General features: G+C 38.9%; 2 protein-coding genes across 3 annotated transcripts; both read right to left on the bottom strand.

The window, feature by feature from the left end:
* Positions 1 to 2,242: 2,242 nt before the first annotated feature.
* gbx1 (gastrulation brain homeobox 1) lies at positions 2,243 to 5,102 on the bottom strand. Its single transcript, XM_007548660.2, has 2 exons — positions 4,372 to 5,102; positions 2,243 to 3,330 (listed from the first exon to the last, which is right to left on the bottom strand). The coding sequence occupies exons 1-2, from the start codon at positions 4,820 to 4,822 to the stop codon at positions 2,813 to 2,815; spliced, it is 969 nt and encodes a 322-aa protein (XP_007548722.1). The 5' UTR covers positions 4,823 to 5,102; the 3' UTR covers positions 2,243 to 2,812.
* A 4,304-nt stretch (positions 5,103 to 9,406) lies between these two features.
* asb10 (ankyrin repeat and SOCS box containing 10) lies at positions 9,407 to 15,030 on the bottom strand. Of its 2 annotated transcripts, none has more exons than XM_016669652.1 (5): positions 14,539 to 15,030; positions 13,245 to 13,512; positions 11,900 to 12,404; positions 10,553 to 10,666; positions 9,407 to 10,074 (listed from the first exon to the last, which is right to left on the bottom strand). In XM_016669652.1, exons 1-5 carry the CDS (start codon positions 14,861 to 14,863, stop codon positions 9,889 to 9,891), a joined length of 1,398 nt encoding a protein of 465 aa, XP_016525138.1. In that variant the 5' UTR covers positions 14,864 to 15,030; the 3' UTR covers positions 9,407 to 9,888. The 2 variants fall into 2 exon arrangements, with proteins under 2 accessions (XP_016525138.1, XP_007548721.1); XM_007548659.2 differs by lacking the exon at positions 14,539 to 15,030 and adding an exon at positions 13,703 to 13,999.
* Between the last annotated feature and the right edge of the window lie 1,185 nt (positions 15,031 to 16,215).

Here is a 16,215-nt window from a genome sequence, read left to right as displayed (position 1 = left end):
CTGTTCTCACCAACTTCCTTCCATTCTCCCTTCCTTCTCTTCCCTTTCCCCCTCTTTCCCTGTTGGCTTTTGCCTGCATTTTGCTGTTAATTTGCCTGAGAATGCATTAGATGTAATGAAGGCTGAGGGCCGAGGGAATCCTCCAGGGTTCCATTAATCATCCCCCCTCAGACAGGCAACCTTGATTACAAGTGGCAAGAAATTCATTAGAGCCAGGCCTCTGACAACTCTTATCTCCGCCACTGGATCTGACTCATTAGGCAGCCAAATTAAAGCTATGATGGCCCTGATGAAACTCATCGCTTGTTTATCTTGTGCGATTTGATGCATCTGCCCATACATCACTGTATCCACAACCGTCCGGACCCTCCTAAGAAGTCAGGCCTCCAGTCAGCGTCAAGCACTCAACGCCAACTTCACCGGCCAATAATGAGGTCCCTCGCTGTCCTTTCCCTCTCGCTGCAGGTGGGGATGAGGAAATAGTTACACGTGGAAGGAGCTGATAATTCAATTTGGGAGCCACTTCTGCAGCTTTAAAAGAAGAGCTTGGTACGACTCTGAAAGAATCAACATAGTTAATTTAATGGGGAGGAGCAAAAAGAAAAAAAACATATGAATGCAGCCTCTTTTCTTCACAGCACCTTGAAAATTGCCAGCTTGAAGTCAAAGGGTGAGTTTTGTCACTGCTCCTCATCACCACCTCGAAATAGCAGCTGCACTCTGGCACACTATCGTGGAATTGATCGGCTATATTAGTCAGCTCTTGTACCATAATAAAACTTCCCACTTGCTCATCACTCCTTGAATCCCCATCCAAGTGTCACAGTCTTGATGTATGAGGTGGACGGTGAAATGAACTTTACCCAGGTCAACGAAGAAGGCCTGTTTACGCTCTGAGGTCACACTATATTTTGAGATGGCTAGCGTAATAAGGCTCAAAGAGAGAGGGAGAAAAAAAAGATCACACTTTCCTCACTCATTTAAAACAGAGACAATTACTCTGAAAATATCTATGATGAAACTTTTTTTTTTTATATATAACCTGCCTCATCATTGTACTTTTAAAATGGTGCAGTGAAATGTTATTAAAGGCATCGGCTTTTCTAGAATGAAATAGTTCAGGTAAACTGGAGGCTGATGCAAAAAGTCTCCGTAAACAGCTGTTTTTCTGCTTTTTCTAATAATATATGGTCATATGATTTTAGCAATATATTGTTACTCTATGGCTGCATTTTGTAGAATAATTACATTCTTGATCTACATGTTTTTTTCTGGAATATTTATATTCTACATGTATATCTATATTTTGTTGTTGCTTCTAAAGGGGAAAGACATGGAGGTAAAATGTAACGTTTCACCATAATGACAGGCGTTGGTCTTATTTGTAAAGTGATTTTTTTTTTCTTGTTTATTTATATTCAATACAGTATTTTTTTGTGGTACTTAAACTCCATGCAGTTTTTCTTTTACACTTATGTATTCTAATAATTGTCTACATTTCTGAACATTTCAGTGCATTTCAAATCTTCATAAAACAGCTGGATTATAAATAAAACATAATCTTCATTTTAAAAAAAAAACAACAGTTTCATGTTCACAGTGGGATTTTAACGACCATTTGAAGCTATTGTTGTGGCTAAAATACACTTTTTGAGATATTATGTAAAAAAAAAAAAAAAAAAAATGTTGCTGTAAAAAGGTGTGGGTGCAAATGTAACTGATGGAGAAGTTCACAGTGTGCTGGATGCGCTCTTCCCTAATGAGGATCCATAAGTCCACCAACATGGCTTCCTAAAAAGAAATCAATCACTGCAGCTACTTAAAATACACTCATCTATGCTCCAGGTAAATATGCCTCTGTAAAAAAAAAATCATTTGAAACTTTAGAAGATTAAAAATTACCTTCGTGATTTTGCTAATCAAATAAAAACAGTCACTGAGAAATCAATGATCAGCACTTAAACCTGTCACGCTTTAAAAGTCTGTATATGTATAAATAATTGTAGACCTTTAGACCAGTTGAATAAGTTAATAATAATAATAATAATAATAATAATAATAATAATAATAATAATAATAATAATAAATAAGAAGAATAACCCTTTGATGATGTTTTTTTTCACCCATACATTCCATGTCCCATTTAAAATTTTTGAGTTATTCTTTTACAATCATAAAGTAACTAGCTTACATCGCACATCTATGTTTTATAAAAAAGTGATTCAATCTGGATTCCAGTAATTCGTATAAAGCAATTTATTAGATCAATTATATTTTACAGTCGTCCCTTTTTCGCTCGATATCACCTCCTTACAGTGTTTTTTTGTTTCTTTTTTTTTTCTTTTTGCCCCCACAAATAAATCTCCATGGTGCACCTGCCAAAAAGATGTAAAACGTCTCCAGTTAAACATGCAAATGTGGTCAACAAATTGTACTAAACACAAAACAAAACAAAACAAAACAAACAAACAAACAAAAAAAAAAATCCGGGATTTTCTTCTCTCTTTTTTTTTTCCCATCAAATGAGGACATGCACATAATCAACAGAACGTTTCGGGCCCTACATATAAATACTTAGAAAATATTTACAGTCACATCTCTTAGTGCCAGTTTGTACCCTTTATATTTACATATTCACAGGACAATAAATAAAAAGGTATAATTTATCTGATTTAGGACAGATCCTCCCCAGCCTCACCTCTCAGACAAAATAACTGAATCCTCCTATTTGTTCTTCATGCGTTCAAACACAGAGTCACTCGAAGAGTCTGTTCTGATCAAATAAATGTGAATGCTGAGAGGCAATGGAAGTTCACGGTCTGGTCCCCTGCTCTATCTGTTGATGCTGACTCCTCACGGCGAACCTGTTGACGTGCACCGGGATTGGGACGACGATTTTGGGGTTCCTCACCGGCTCTCCCGAGCGGTTGTTGACGTTGCCGGCCTTGATCCGTTTCCACTTGGCCCTGCGGTTCTGAAACCAGATCTTCACCTGCACCTCGCTTAGCTTGAGCGCATGTGCGATCTGCGAGCGCTCGGTCAGAGACAGGTACTTTTTACAGTGAAATTCCTTTTCCAGTTCCAGTAGCTGCTCGCTGGTAAAAGCTGTTCGTCTCCTACGGCTCTTCCCCGCCGAGCCGCCGCTCGGGAGGGACGCCTCCTGCGAGCCGCCTTTCAGCTTGCCCTTTTGGGACAGGCCGCCGCAGTTGTTCCCGTCCGAGAAACTTTCGTTCTCGCTGTCCGCGGAGCTGTCGTCTCTGTCGCTGCAAACTGCGTCCGCCGATTTTAGGTCCAGCTTCTCTTCGTCCGAACTGTACAGTTTGGTCTCACCTGAAAAAAAGAACAAAAAACATATGAATAAAGCCTATACGGTTATTTCGCTACATGTTAAATCAGTCCACTTGTTCTTCTTCTTCTTTTTAATGTGGTCTGTTATAAAGCCATAAAATTGCAAAATTAAAGTTTTATCAAGAAATCTGTTATTGTTCATCTGTTATTCTACTATTTCTGGTTATGTTCTTCATGTCAACCCTTTTGGCCAGACCATATGTTACAGTTGCCCCTTATGTTTATGTATAGCCACCATCTGCACTTCTATTGAGGAGCCCTGACAGAACAGAAAACTTTATTTCTCTTTCCCATGTGTGAATGTTCTCTCTCTCTCTCTTTTCTTTTTAACTTGCTATTGTTTAATATTTTTTCTACTTCTCTCTATAGTGTAAATAATGTCACTTTATACAACTGGAAAGTAAAACAAACGGGAATTAGACCAATATTCCATCAGTATTACTGCTTATTTCAATTGTGTCTAGCCAGATCACAATAAATTAAATTTCAAATCATGCTCCATGATCTAATTCATATCCAACTATGTTAAACACAAAATTTTTAAAAAGTCATGCTTTCAGATGATATGGACAGAATCAGATTCACTACTTAGCAATTTTAGTTCAGATCATTTGCAATAAGAAAATAGTTTTATGTGCAGACACTGAGCAAAGTTAATCAGATGAGTAACATTTCGTCAACTTCAAAAATTATTGATAATATTTTAATACTGTGCTTAATTAATATGGAATTACATGTATAATTAGCTTTATTTATATTTATATTTTTATTGTACATTTAATGTCTAGAATTCTTCCAAAGAGCAGCTTGGAAAGGTATTTAACTCAGGCCTATATCTATAATTTTTTTCTTTATAACAAATATGAAAGTTTGATATGTTCACACAATTTGCCTCATTAACGTTACATGACCAATCTATTGCCTCTTCCTCGCCTTTTAAGCGCATTATGAACTTTTACAAAGACTGAATCTGATTGGTTTCAAAAACAATTGTATGTCATAAAGAAGAGGATTCCAGCTAACCTGATATTGTTTGAAAAGTTTCAGAAAAGTTCAGCAGCTCTGAACCCTTGTCCCGGCTGTGCAGCTCGTCAGAGTGCGGACTTTCCTGCCTCCTCGATCCGGGGTCGGCTGCGCTCAAACGAGCACCGGGCAGCTCCTGCGGCGGATAGAAGCTGTCCGGAGGGTCCGAGAAACTCGGCATGGTCGTGGTGAGAGCCACCATTGACGGAACCCCCTGTCCCAAGCTGGCGCAGAAAGTGTTGGTGAGTCGCCCCGCAAAGGAAGCCAAGGGCGCAAGGGGAGGTATGCCAGAAGAGAGAGGGGAATGGGATAAAGCTTGCGGGATAACCAGAGGTCTGTAGGGCATGAACATAGGGTAGCCGGTGTAGAGAAGGTGTCCCGGTCTGGGTTGAGGGGTTCCAATCAAGGAGTCGATGGAAAACGCCGTCCCTTGACCGCCCGGTCGCTGCATGTTTTTCTTTGTTAGGGGGTGGGGTGGGGGGGAAAACTTCACAACAAATGTCCTCTCCTCTGCGACGGACAAAACTTTCAGTCTAACCACAGAGTGAAGTGAAAGTAGATCCTCTGCTGGCGTGTTGTCATCCCTGTTTCTCCTGATATCTGCGCTCGTTTTACGCGTCTGTCTGCCGGGGCCGAGGCGACACCTTTCCCCCCCTCTTATTCGTTACACACTGAGACATAAACACACGCTCTCTCTATCTTTCTATCTACCCTCTCCCCCACCTTTCTGCGACTCCTCCTTCCCAAGCCCTCTCCGACGCGCACCGTGTGAGTGCGCGCAGAAAGAGAGGACGAGAGCGCATTGGTTATCATCTGCAATACAAGAGGAGTGAAAAGGGGGGTGTTTCCCTGGGGACTCATCCATCTTCCTCAAATTACGCTTCATTTCCTTATTCAGCCTCTGACTTTTTGGCCGTCTTGAGAGGCGGTAGTTTCCCAGTAGAGACCAAATAGAGGAGCAGCAGTCCCCCCCTCCCCCCCCCCCCCAAAAAAAAAATCCCCTCCCCGACCACCACCACCACTTTTTTCTTCTTTATTTGCCAGGTTCACCATTGACTGCGAAACGGTGTGAGAGACTGCTCCAGCCCTTCCCCTTCTATAATCGTTGACCACACCAACCCAATCAGCTATTATTAATTTTGATTGATGATAAGTAATTACTCTAGATGCAAGGGACAGCGTAAAAACAACGCGGGTTTTTTCTCGTTTTTTTTTTTTTCTTTTTTTTGGGAAGATTGTGGCATCACAGAGACTGGAGGGAGGAGAGGCAGATGTTTCTCTTTTTTTTAAAAAACAACACACAATGCGCTCGGCTTCAAGAGAAAAAGAAGTGCCCTGCAACAATTGTTCCCCGGAGAGAGGTGCTCTGTGCGAAATTAGAGCCAAGTAAAAGACACTTATGCGAGGTCAACAACGGCGTGGACGCGGGGGCACACCGGCCAAAGTCAAACCAGGGTTATTTGAACTGAATATGATGAGAACTTTAATGTTCTTTTCAAAGACTAAACAATGCAGACATTTTCCTTTGCGCTCCTCTGGTGAGAGTAATTTGTCTCCAAAGAGATGCACATGGCGGAGTGACAAAAAAAGGGGGAAATAAAATCCCTCCTCTCTTTGGTTTAAGCACGGGTTTAATCGCAGATCATCTCACGCTTTAAATGGCAATGGAAGCTGATGATGATTAGCCCTATTGAGTCCTGGGTGCCCGGGCTCTCCAACTGGTCGTCTGATTGCATAAGGACATAAACATATCAGCACCGACTCTGATTAGCTGCTGAGGGCCAGGCCAGGCTAATTCTTATAATTGCAAGTGACTTAAGCAGTACCTCTCTTTGATCTATTGAAACCATTTGAGAAGAACCTCACCTTTGTTTTTTTTTTTGTTTTTTTGTTTTGTTTTCTTCTTCCCCTCTTCTGGTTATTTTTACTGTTACACAAAAATGAGCAAGTTTGTGTTTTATTTGACTTAAATAGCCACTTTCAGTTGTTATTTTCAAATAAGGACATTTCTAAATTATTATTTCTGGTCAATAACGACCTGATAGTAACATTTTATTTTAATTTACAAAGCTGAAAGGAAAATTATCGGTTGTTAAATAGAAATGCATTTTATTTTCCAGTGGGTAGATTCTGGTGGAGCAGCAGCAAAGTGACACGTAATTGAGGCATGTAGATTCACACAAAGAAAATCTAAGAATATGTAAAAAAAAAATAATAATAAAAAAATAAAAAATAAATAAATAAATAAATAAATAAAATAAAGAATAATATGCTGCACAGTAAGGACATAAGTTCAGCTTAAAATACGCTGCACTGATCAAAAATGTCAAACTATGATCCAAGGAATGTACAACCAAGGTTATTTTTTAAAATGTAAGAAAATGTGCATGTGTGAAAAGTCCAGGAGATTTTTTTTTAAATGAGAAAAACATGCAAAACAAAAGAGCAGTGTGAATAGTAGGGTTGTAAACATTTTTGAGTTTGTTGGGATTGATGGGGGTTAGATAAAGTTTAACACCTGCTGGGAAAGAAGAATCTCCTAAAATGCTCCTTTGTTCACTAAGGTTGCAGTAGCCTGTCACTGGTCTCTTCGTGCATTTTTCAGGACAGGAACATTTTTCACCTGGTTCTGTGACAGATTATCATCAACATTTGGAAAGCACCTCCAAATTTAATATCTAAATGTTGCATATTTTTAATCGAAGTTCTTAATACAGTACATCTAATGTACTCATAACACCTACTTTTAATGCGTTGCCTGCTTCCTTGTAACCAAAATGTTGTCTAAATGCTGCAATGACATGACTCAGATAAACATCTCACTAAACACACTCTGATATCTACATCAGAGTTTAAAAACACAACTTTTAAAAGTAAGCTTAAATTGATCTTCTTTTAGATCGGTTTGTTTATAGCAAAATTATTTAGTTTTGCTAAATTCCTGAATAATCTGATAAATTATGTTGTAGGTAAAACAAATTTTATTTCCTTTAACATCAGAATATGCACACACTAAGATTCCTTTAATCAGTATGGTGAAAGCCCACATCATAATCTCATGGCTTCGTAATGTGAATGTGAATGTATTTTTAGGCAACCCCTCAAACACGCTTTGCTTTTGTGACGTCAGGAAAAAAATTATCTAAATAAATCAGACAAGAGCAGGAGACCTCCACTAGTCCCGTTCATTCCTGGAACAATTGGTAGATTCCTGAAAATGCCAAATTCACTTGATAAAACAGTTATATGGAAATAGAAATGCAACAGGAATTTTTAAGGTTTGATAGCAGGCATAAAAATTGTACGAAATGAGAGAATCAATCCCAGAACAAAATCAAAGCAATTGTGAACGTGTGTGTGTGCGTGTGTGCATGTGTGTTTGTGTTTTGCTGTCAGAAGTGCTGGTGCACCTCATTAAAGTAGCTAGCGTCATTAGGAAACATTTCACAACATCAGTCAGGAGTTAGTCTTTCAAATGGTCAGTGACCCTAAGCAAACTATTGGCTTTAAGACAAAAGAGTCAATGTTTAGAATGCCCATCACAAAATCTGATCCCGGTCTCACAGAAAAGTTGTGGGAAGATCTGAAGAGGTGTGTTGTGTGCGAGCCTGACTATTGTGAGAAGATACCCCAAATTTTGGCCCCAAGTCATACAGCTTAGAGAGTTATATTAAATAAGTAGGAAATGTAAATGTATTCACTGAAGTTTTCTCTCATTATTTTGGGTCTTGACTAACTGAAAAAAGAAAAGATTAATTTGATTTGAGGTCAAACAGTGATGAAAAACACTGTGCAGCATATAGAATGGGTAAAAGAAGTATTGAAAATGTAATTTTGTTTTCTTAGAGAACATTTCTTTTTAATATTTCTATTTTGACAGAAAAAAAAAACTACCCTAGTTGTGAACAACAAAGTCATCCTGACAAACATAGGAATTGATGCAAATAAGCTAAAGGGGAAAGTATGTGTTTTCCAGGCACATAGTGCCATTGATCATGTCACAGTGTTACCTTCAGTTGTTATAAAAATGCTATATATGTCAAATATGACATAAAAGAAATTTGACCTCGATATTTAACACCTTGAAATTGAGCCTGTGTCTCTTTACTCCAGCTCATTTTGAAACTCTGCCTTCAGGAAGTCATCACAACAGTTCTCCTCTATTAGAAGTGTTGCACTGAGAATTAGCTTGTATAATTAGCTCAGCAGATACGCAGAATATGCAGAACCAGTCGTCCTTTAAGCATGGCGTTTGCGATGATATCTAAAGAGCTGGGGTTAGACTCATCTGACCAGATGGCATTCTCCGAATGTTTTAGTAGCAAATACTGGGAGAATGCTAAATCCTATGTAGCAAACTTTAAACAAGCTTCAAGAACCTTTTTCTTCAACAGTGGAGTCTTGCACAGTATAAACAGTTACCAGTTCCTTCTGAAGCTCTCTGTGAGTGCCATATTTGGGTCCTTGACAACTCTGCCAGACACCTTGCACAGGTCACCTGGCCCAGTCTATGCTGAAATCATGGCTCCAACAACACTCACCAGAAACTTCTCAGAAAACTGAGGAATTTAGAAATGTAAAGAAACCAAAGCAGTTGGCTACAGCTATGGTAGTATTGTACCCAGCTATTTGAGTCCAATACTTTGAACTCAAAGTATTGTACTTTGAGTGCAATACTTGTACCCAGAGTCCAATACTTTGGGTACAAGAAACCTTTTTATACATATATTTCAGTTAATATTAAACCCCAGCATTTGTGTAAAATTTGGTAATATGAATTTCAATGGCCTGTCTGTCTGTCTGTCTGTCTGTCCGTCTGTCTATCTATAAGTTTTTAGTAGGAAATTATGCTTATTTTCTTTTCTTTTACAGTTAATGTCTTATGTTCTAGTTCAGTGTTTTTTGCAAAAAATATAATTCTGCATCATGGAAAAGAGACATCTAATTTGAAGACAATGTGAAGACAAGAAATACTTAAAAAAAACTGACATCATACTAAGATAAATTTTTTTGTCAATCAAATAAACAGATTCAATGGTCATTATGGAATTAGTTTATTTTATTGTAAGTCTAATTTTGTCTAAAATCCCCCTAATCCTTTATTACTGTCAGAAACGGTACTAATGCAAATATTTATGGAAATCCTTACTGTACAAGCCATAATTTCTGGGTACAGCGTATAAAATCACAAACAAGTTCTTCTCTTTATCTGTATATGCAAATTAATAAATACTTTTTAAATTTGCAAAATATAAAACAAAAAATAAGAAATCCATCTCTTGCTTGATCAGTTATAGTCTATAGCACCCTCTTGTGGTAGAAAAACCCCAGTCATTGTGCTGAAACAGTTGATCTGGATTAAAAGTGATTGCAAAAAAAAAAAAAAACAAGTAGCAGCTGCTTCCTCCAGAACAAGCTGTCATTATTATCTAGTTGTGAGTCAATAAAACTCAAGTTAAAAGTTAAACAGACAAACCATCTAGCTGCACCCACCACTCTTACTAATGCGACATTTTTTCAGTGCACATATCCTCTGCACTTTAGAAGTAGGTAGTCCTTAATGAAGGTGGGCAGATCAAGCTTTGGGACCACTTTGTGAACTCGGCCCTCCAAGAAGCTCCTGAGTCTGCAGCGTGCCAAGTGCTGCAGGGACCGAGGAGTCATTGCTAAGGAGAAGATGGACTCATAGAAGTCTTTGTGCTCCTAAATGTATGAAAACACAAATTACCACAAATCAAAATGGCTACATTGATAAAAGGAAACATTTATTTATTTATTTTTCCATTAATAAGTTATTTAAAATAACAAATAATAAACTGAACTTGACTGCACTGTTTGATGACTAGGAACAAATTGGAAAGCATGAAATTGACTCTGAGTGTATGTTTGGATTTGAACTATTTTCCTGTAATGTGCCTCGAGAAGACATATGTTGTGAATTGGCATCATGAGGATAAGCTGAATTAAATTAAATCAAAAGCCTCTACGGCAAAATAATCTCACAAACACTCGAAGCGCTTTGAAAATAATATCTTTGGTCATGCTGTGAATCGTTAGCAGATGCTTTGGGTGTGCAAGTACTAAAACAGCTAAATTAAACAATGTTAAGAGACAAAACATTTATTAAAAGAGTAAAAACACAAAGTTTTGTGTCATTAAGTTAACAATTTAAACAACTTGCCTTAAATGCATCTTCAGGCACAGACTCAACCCATGTATCTGTGACTTTCAGGTGACTGTAGGCATTCAGGAGAACCTCGATAGTGTGCGGAGATTCTGAGCAGTGCTTCAAAACCTTAAAAAAATTAATAAAAATAAGAAAAAATAAAGCTTTAAAAGCAAAGCGATAGGATTTGTGCAATGATTTAAGTTCATGAGCGAGCTCTGTGACTGTAGAACTGAAGAAATAAAGTAATTAAACACTTGTGAAATGAACAGATTGGTCTTCCCTCCAGGGGTTTAACTGGAAATTATGCAATTAGTGCTAATTAATCTCCTATTAACACTTGCCTAATTAGGAACCAGGCATTTTGTCTAGTGCACGTGGGTTCACTGATAGTTGTAGTCTGTTTCCCGCAGAGAGAGCCACACTTTGTGTTGTGGCATAAAATGGTAATGATTTGAATGTGATCTTGTGATAGTCTGGAGTGAGTTTCAAAAGTCACGCTCCAGGTATTACACATGTGTATTGATTATTTGTGCACAGTTGGCTGGCTTACTAAATTATTATCCATTTCTATAAGAATGAATCTGGACTTTACTGTTCAGTAATATTTTTGTTATTGTAAAGATGCGTCTCAATAAATTCAACACAAAGACACGGCCAATGAAAACCCAGGATTCAGTTTCTGAGAAAATGTTCAGGCCGATAGAAAGCTCAGTCCACTGAAACATATGCCTGTATTGTGCTAGAAAAATAAAATCAACATCTTCATAAAGCTTGCCAGCAGAAGGAAGTTTGGAGTGTTCTAAAAATACATGGTAGATGGCTGTGGTGACCATGGACTTGATAAAACACTTTGGATAAACATTCAGCAGATGACATGACTGGCTAAATTTCACTGAAAACGTCATACATATTGTTTGAGGTCATGCTGGACCTCAAACAACTTGGATACATCTGTACCAGCTGTCCATGCCTTGTGCATTTCCATGAAATTCTTAAGTGGGATGCATTAACAGGAATATGTGCACTGTTTTCCACCGCAGGTTTTTACCTTGGACACAACTTTCCACCAGTGTTGGATACAGCACTCTCTAAAAAGCTACCTTCTCTTACAATGGCTTTTTTTTTTGTTTGTTTGTTTTGTATTTACTCACACATTCACACGCTGATATGATATTTAAATGTCCTGAAAACTGATTTCTGGGATTTCATTGGTATTAAACATTTATCGTCAAAACATAAGTAAATGCTTTGAAGAGATGATGCCATGTATCAACATAACATAAATTAAATATTTTTAAAACATAAAATATAACTTTTTGATCATATTCTAATTCACAGATGCCTGTCGCTGTTTCCTACCACAGGGAGAGCACCAGGCCAGACTCGAATAGAGCCGTGGTTGAGCAGAGCACGGACAATCCTCTCAGGATGATGGGAGACCTTGTAGCAAACCACCTTCAGGATGTTATGCATGGGAGCTTCTCCACCATAGTCCATATTGTTTACAGAGCTCCCCTTAGCAAGCAACAGATCCGCTATGTCTGGATTGGCATTCTTACAGGCCATGTGCAAAGGAGTGCGCTTGTCCTGATCCTTAGTGTGGACGTCAGCGCCCGCGTCCAGCAGCATCTGGCACACCTTCAAGTAACGTCCGAGGTATTTCATCTCCTGAGGCTGTGCACAGGCTGCATTCAGGGGTGTGAGACCCTCATTGTTCTGTTTGTCCACAGCCGCTCCGTGGCGCAGGTAGAGCTCAACGTGGTCGTGGAGGCCGTGCCTGGCTGCGATGTGTAGCGGAGCATCGTCTTCATCTAGGGTGCAGCCGTTAATTGTGGCACCATACTGAAGGAGATACTTGGCACATCTGCAGACAGAATAACAGAAAGCAAGATAAATTAGCTCACTGGATTCCAAACTTTCTATAAAATTATCTGAAATACACTAACAGCCCCAGTACTGCAGATGAGCTTAAGTGGCCCTTCATTAACACAATCTATTATGTTCCTAATGTGCTCAATTAAATGAATTTCACAATTAAAAATTAAAAATAAAAAAAGCTGTTGTAAGCTGAACTGTGCTCAGTCTCAAACTAGTATCTCGGTGAAATCTAGTGGGCAATATAAGTGTTTAACACCTTAGATGATAATAATGTTTCTTCTCTGCTTATCAAAAGTCGTTTGGATTTTGAGGATATGTATTATTTAAATTTTACATAAATTTCATTATGATTCCACAGGTTTTAAGTGAAATTTAGTTCTGGATTTCCCCTTGGCTGTTTGAAAACATTTATTTTATTTTAGCTAAGCAATTCTTTGTTTACTATGGATTTAGCCTTGATGTTAAAAGATTCAACCTCTCGTCATCTGTAGCAAAGGCCTGCAAATTTTTTGGTCAAAACTGATAGGCGTGTGAAACATATTTAAGTCACCTTGACAAAACGGATGCATCTGAGGAAAAGTGTTTTCACAGCATGATGTATTTCACTGTGGATATGCTATTTTCTCCATTTACTTACTGTCCCTTTTATAGAGCACCCCTGAAGTTTTGCAGTTTAAGTTTTTCAAAAGAGGAAACCTGCTCCTTACTCCAGACAAAAGGGTAATGCACAATATACATGTGGATCAGAGACAGTACTTTTGAGAACTTTCATCAGCATCCTTCAGTGATGCTGTTTGGCCTCTTTACAGTAATTATTCATACTTACTCAAAGGACTCGGAGCTTGTGCAAACATGCAGAGGCATCAGCCCGTCTTCTGAGACAGCGTTTGCGTTCGCTCCATAGATCAGCAGCAATTTGGCGCACTCTGCCTGGCAGCTTTCACAGGCCTCGTGCAGTGCAGTGGTGCCTCCAGGAGCCAGGTCTACATTTGCCCCACGTTCAAGCAGGAGCCTCAGGCAGTCTACAAATCCTCGACCTGCTGTGATGTGAAGTGGTGTTGTCAGCTCCTGCTCATATGTCAGAGACCACAGTCCTATAAGCAGAAGCAAAAAATGGGAGTTAGGGTGCCATAGAGTGTTAAAATTAGTAGAATTGTTAGAAAGCAGCAGACATGTTGCAGCAGGTTTAAATTTTTTAATTGTTTTCGATGACCTGCCCCGTCACAGTGCCAATAAAAGTCTCTCCGATTTAACTTGAAATAAAGAAGTTATTTTAAAACCTACTGAGGCATCTGTAGTTAAATCTGAAGTCCTTCCACTCTTCTAAGTTGCTGGTGTCATAAATGGCATCAATGAGGTTGCTGTACTCATCGTCGTCCACAATGCTGAGGATGGTCAGCGCATCGCCCACAAGCAGAGAATTCCAGAACTGGAGAACGCAACCCGTGGCCTTGGCAGTGGCAATAACATCTTCGCGGTACTTCTTTGGCTTTTTCCACTTTATTTTAGGTGCCAGATAAGCCATATTCAACCGAACTGTGTTATTGTATTCATATGCCAGTCGCCTAGTTTCTAGTGTATGGGGCACTAACGGGGGTTGTTTGTGCAGCGAGAGCTATTTCAGGGAGGTGTTACACGATACTGTGGTTGACCTGGTGAACCTCAGCCATGCAATGGCATGGGAAGCAGTGACACTGCATTTCATATAAGCAGCTTTATTTTTAATTAACTCACTAAAGTCCATGCAGTGAGGGATTTAAAAAAAAAAAGGAAAACCAAGATGCTTTAGATTATTTTAAGAAGAATTAAAAGGATTGCCTGGAATGTCACATGGAGACGTTTTAAATAACCGTTTGGCCTGACTGTGGGCTGAACATTATGGTGTCTATAAATAATGCCTCGTGACTTGCTTCAATAAATATAGCATGAGTGTGTGTTGGAACACAAGCATCAGGACAGCGTCCTTCGTCCTTCGTGTTGCACACCAAAGTTAATTTAAACAATAAAATAATAAATAACATTTTCCAAATTTTTGCAGTGTTACTTGATATCTGTAGAAAGAATAGCTGTAATGATTTTGCCAAACCACATCAGACCAACTGAAGACTGATGTCTCTTACCTTCTCCCTGGGCCATCCAGCGCATCTCCCCTCCCTGTGGCTCTATGACAAGGTTTGCCATGGATCCTCTAGGAAAGAAACGCTTCAAAGCCTCCACATCTCCCGTATATAAAGCGTTGTGGATGACGACATCTTGGCAGACGGCTGGTCGGCGGGCGAAGGTGGACCTCCTCTGTGCTCTTTCCATCGCCTCCTTCTTCAGCATATAGCTGCTGAGGTGATGGGTAGCAAGCTGTGTCTTGTATTTGTGCCTCTCCAGCATGTCCTTGTCAAGCTCGAGAGAACGCAAGGCCGTGGATGAAAAGACAAAGCTGCCTTGGGACATCCTAAGTTTGTGGGGAAAAGTTCTGTTGTTTCTTTTTTTTAAATATGTAGGACTGAGTGAGGGTGTCCAAAAAGACCAGCCTCACATCTGTTTTTGTCTTTGAATGCTTTGGCTGCTGTCCACTTCTGCCTAGCAGGCTGTCCACAGGGTTGGTTCACAGAGTTGTTTTGATATGAGACCCTCCCTGCCAGTTGGGCTATTTTTATATTTCACGTGCCACCACCCATACTGTTGTTTGTTACCAGTTGGAGTGATAGGTTAAAGTTTTCTCAACCAAGAAAAAACATTCACAAGAAAATAAGATAGTCTTTTTGTTGTTGTTGTTGTTGTTGGGTTCACCATTTGAATAATTGCTGCAGCAATGTGGTTGCCACAAACTGTGCAGGTGCTCTGAGATACCTGCACAGCTTGAGACAGGGGTAGAGGTTCACCTTCCACCATCAGCATGGCAATGACCGTAAGATCACACCCACAGCAACAACAGAATATTTTAAATGAAAGCAAATGACATCTGTTCATTATGCCTGACGTTGAACTAATTTACAGTGAAAAATTTGCAAAAAAAAACAAAACTCTGTAGATATAGCAAGAAAATAGAGACATACCATCTTTTATTGCATTTACAACTTCAAATCTTTTAGTGTTTTAGTTGTAAGTCCGTCAAGTAGATTAGACTTGAAGCTGTAAGAGCAATAAAAGATACATCTACTAGGTATTGATTCATGAACTCTAAATAAAAATACACCTAATACCGTACAGAATATTTTTGTCGAAAAAAAAAAAAAAAGAAAATTACAAAATTTTTGGTTGTAAAGTGATATAATATGGGAAGAATTAAGGGCTGTGACACAGTGACGATCCATGAATCCCGATTTAATGTTAGACTCTCAAGTCAAAAATGGGAAAAGCAATGCCTAACTCAGACATATGATGAAATAATTTTTGGCATTACAGTTTGTGTAAGATTAGATCAGAATGCCCTTTTGTAGACTCCTTCATGTAGTTTGCAAAATGTCTTTTTCTGCTCAATATGTTGTTTTTTTTCTTTTTCTTTCCCTGAAAGCTCTAATGGATTTTGTGTATCCACATGGCTCCCTGCATTAGAACATTAGGCTGAATGACTGGCAACCGCTGTGTCACTCTGCCCCACGTGTAGTGTTCTGATGACAGAGGGACGGTGCATAATTAAGCTTCTTAAGCCTACTCACTAGGCATCTGATAAACATCGCTTTTGACTGATGAATGACCATTTTCTAGTGATAGAAACTCTACCAAGCAGCTGCGTAAGACGGTCATAATTGTGGCTCAGAATCACCTTTGAGTTATTTGTTGATTAACATTTTATATATATA

The sequence above is a fragment of the Poecilia formosa genome, unplaced genomic scaffold, assembly GCF_000485575.1.
Source record: "Poecilia formosa unplaced genomic scaffold, Poecilia_formosa-5.1.2 Scaffold27, whole genome shotgun sequence".
Lineage (NCBI taxonomy): Eukaryota > Metazoa > Chordata > Actinopteri > Cyprinodontiformes > Poeciliidae > Poecilia > Poecilia formosa.
Note: the sequence above shows the minus strand (reverse complement) of the source record. Positions and strands in the feature narration are given on the sequence as shown.

Bases quoted from the DNA above. Each gene is read 5' to 3' on its own strand.
- gbx1 (XM_007548660.2), bottom strand. From the start codon at position 4,822: ATGCAGCGACCGGGCGGTCAAGGGACGGCGTTTTCCATCGACTCCTTG. The intron at 3,331-4,371 runs GTTAGCTGGAAT...TCTTTTTTTCAG, and splicing joins AACTTTTCAAACAATATCAG to GTGAGACCAAACTGTACAGT.
- asb10 (XM_016669652.1), bottom strand. From the start codon at position 14,863: ATGTCCCAAGGCAGCTTTGTCTTTTCATCCACGGCCTTGCGTTCTCTC. The intron at 13,513-14,538 runs GTAAGAGACATC...TTCTGCTTATAG, and splicing joins CTGGATGGCCCAGGGAGAAG to GACTGTGGTCTCTGACATAT. The intron at 10,667-11,899 runs GTAGGAAACAGC...AATTTTTTTAAG, and splicing joins GGCCTGGTGCTCTCCCTGTG to GTTTTGAAGCACTGCTCAGA.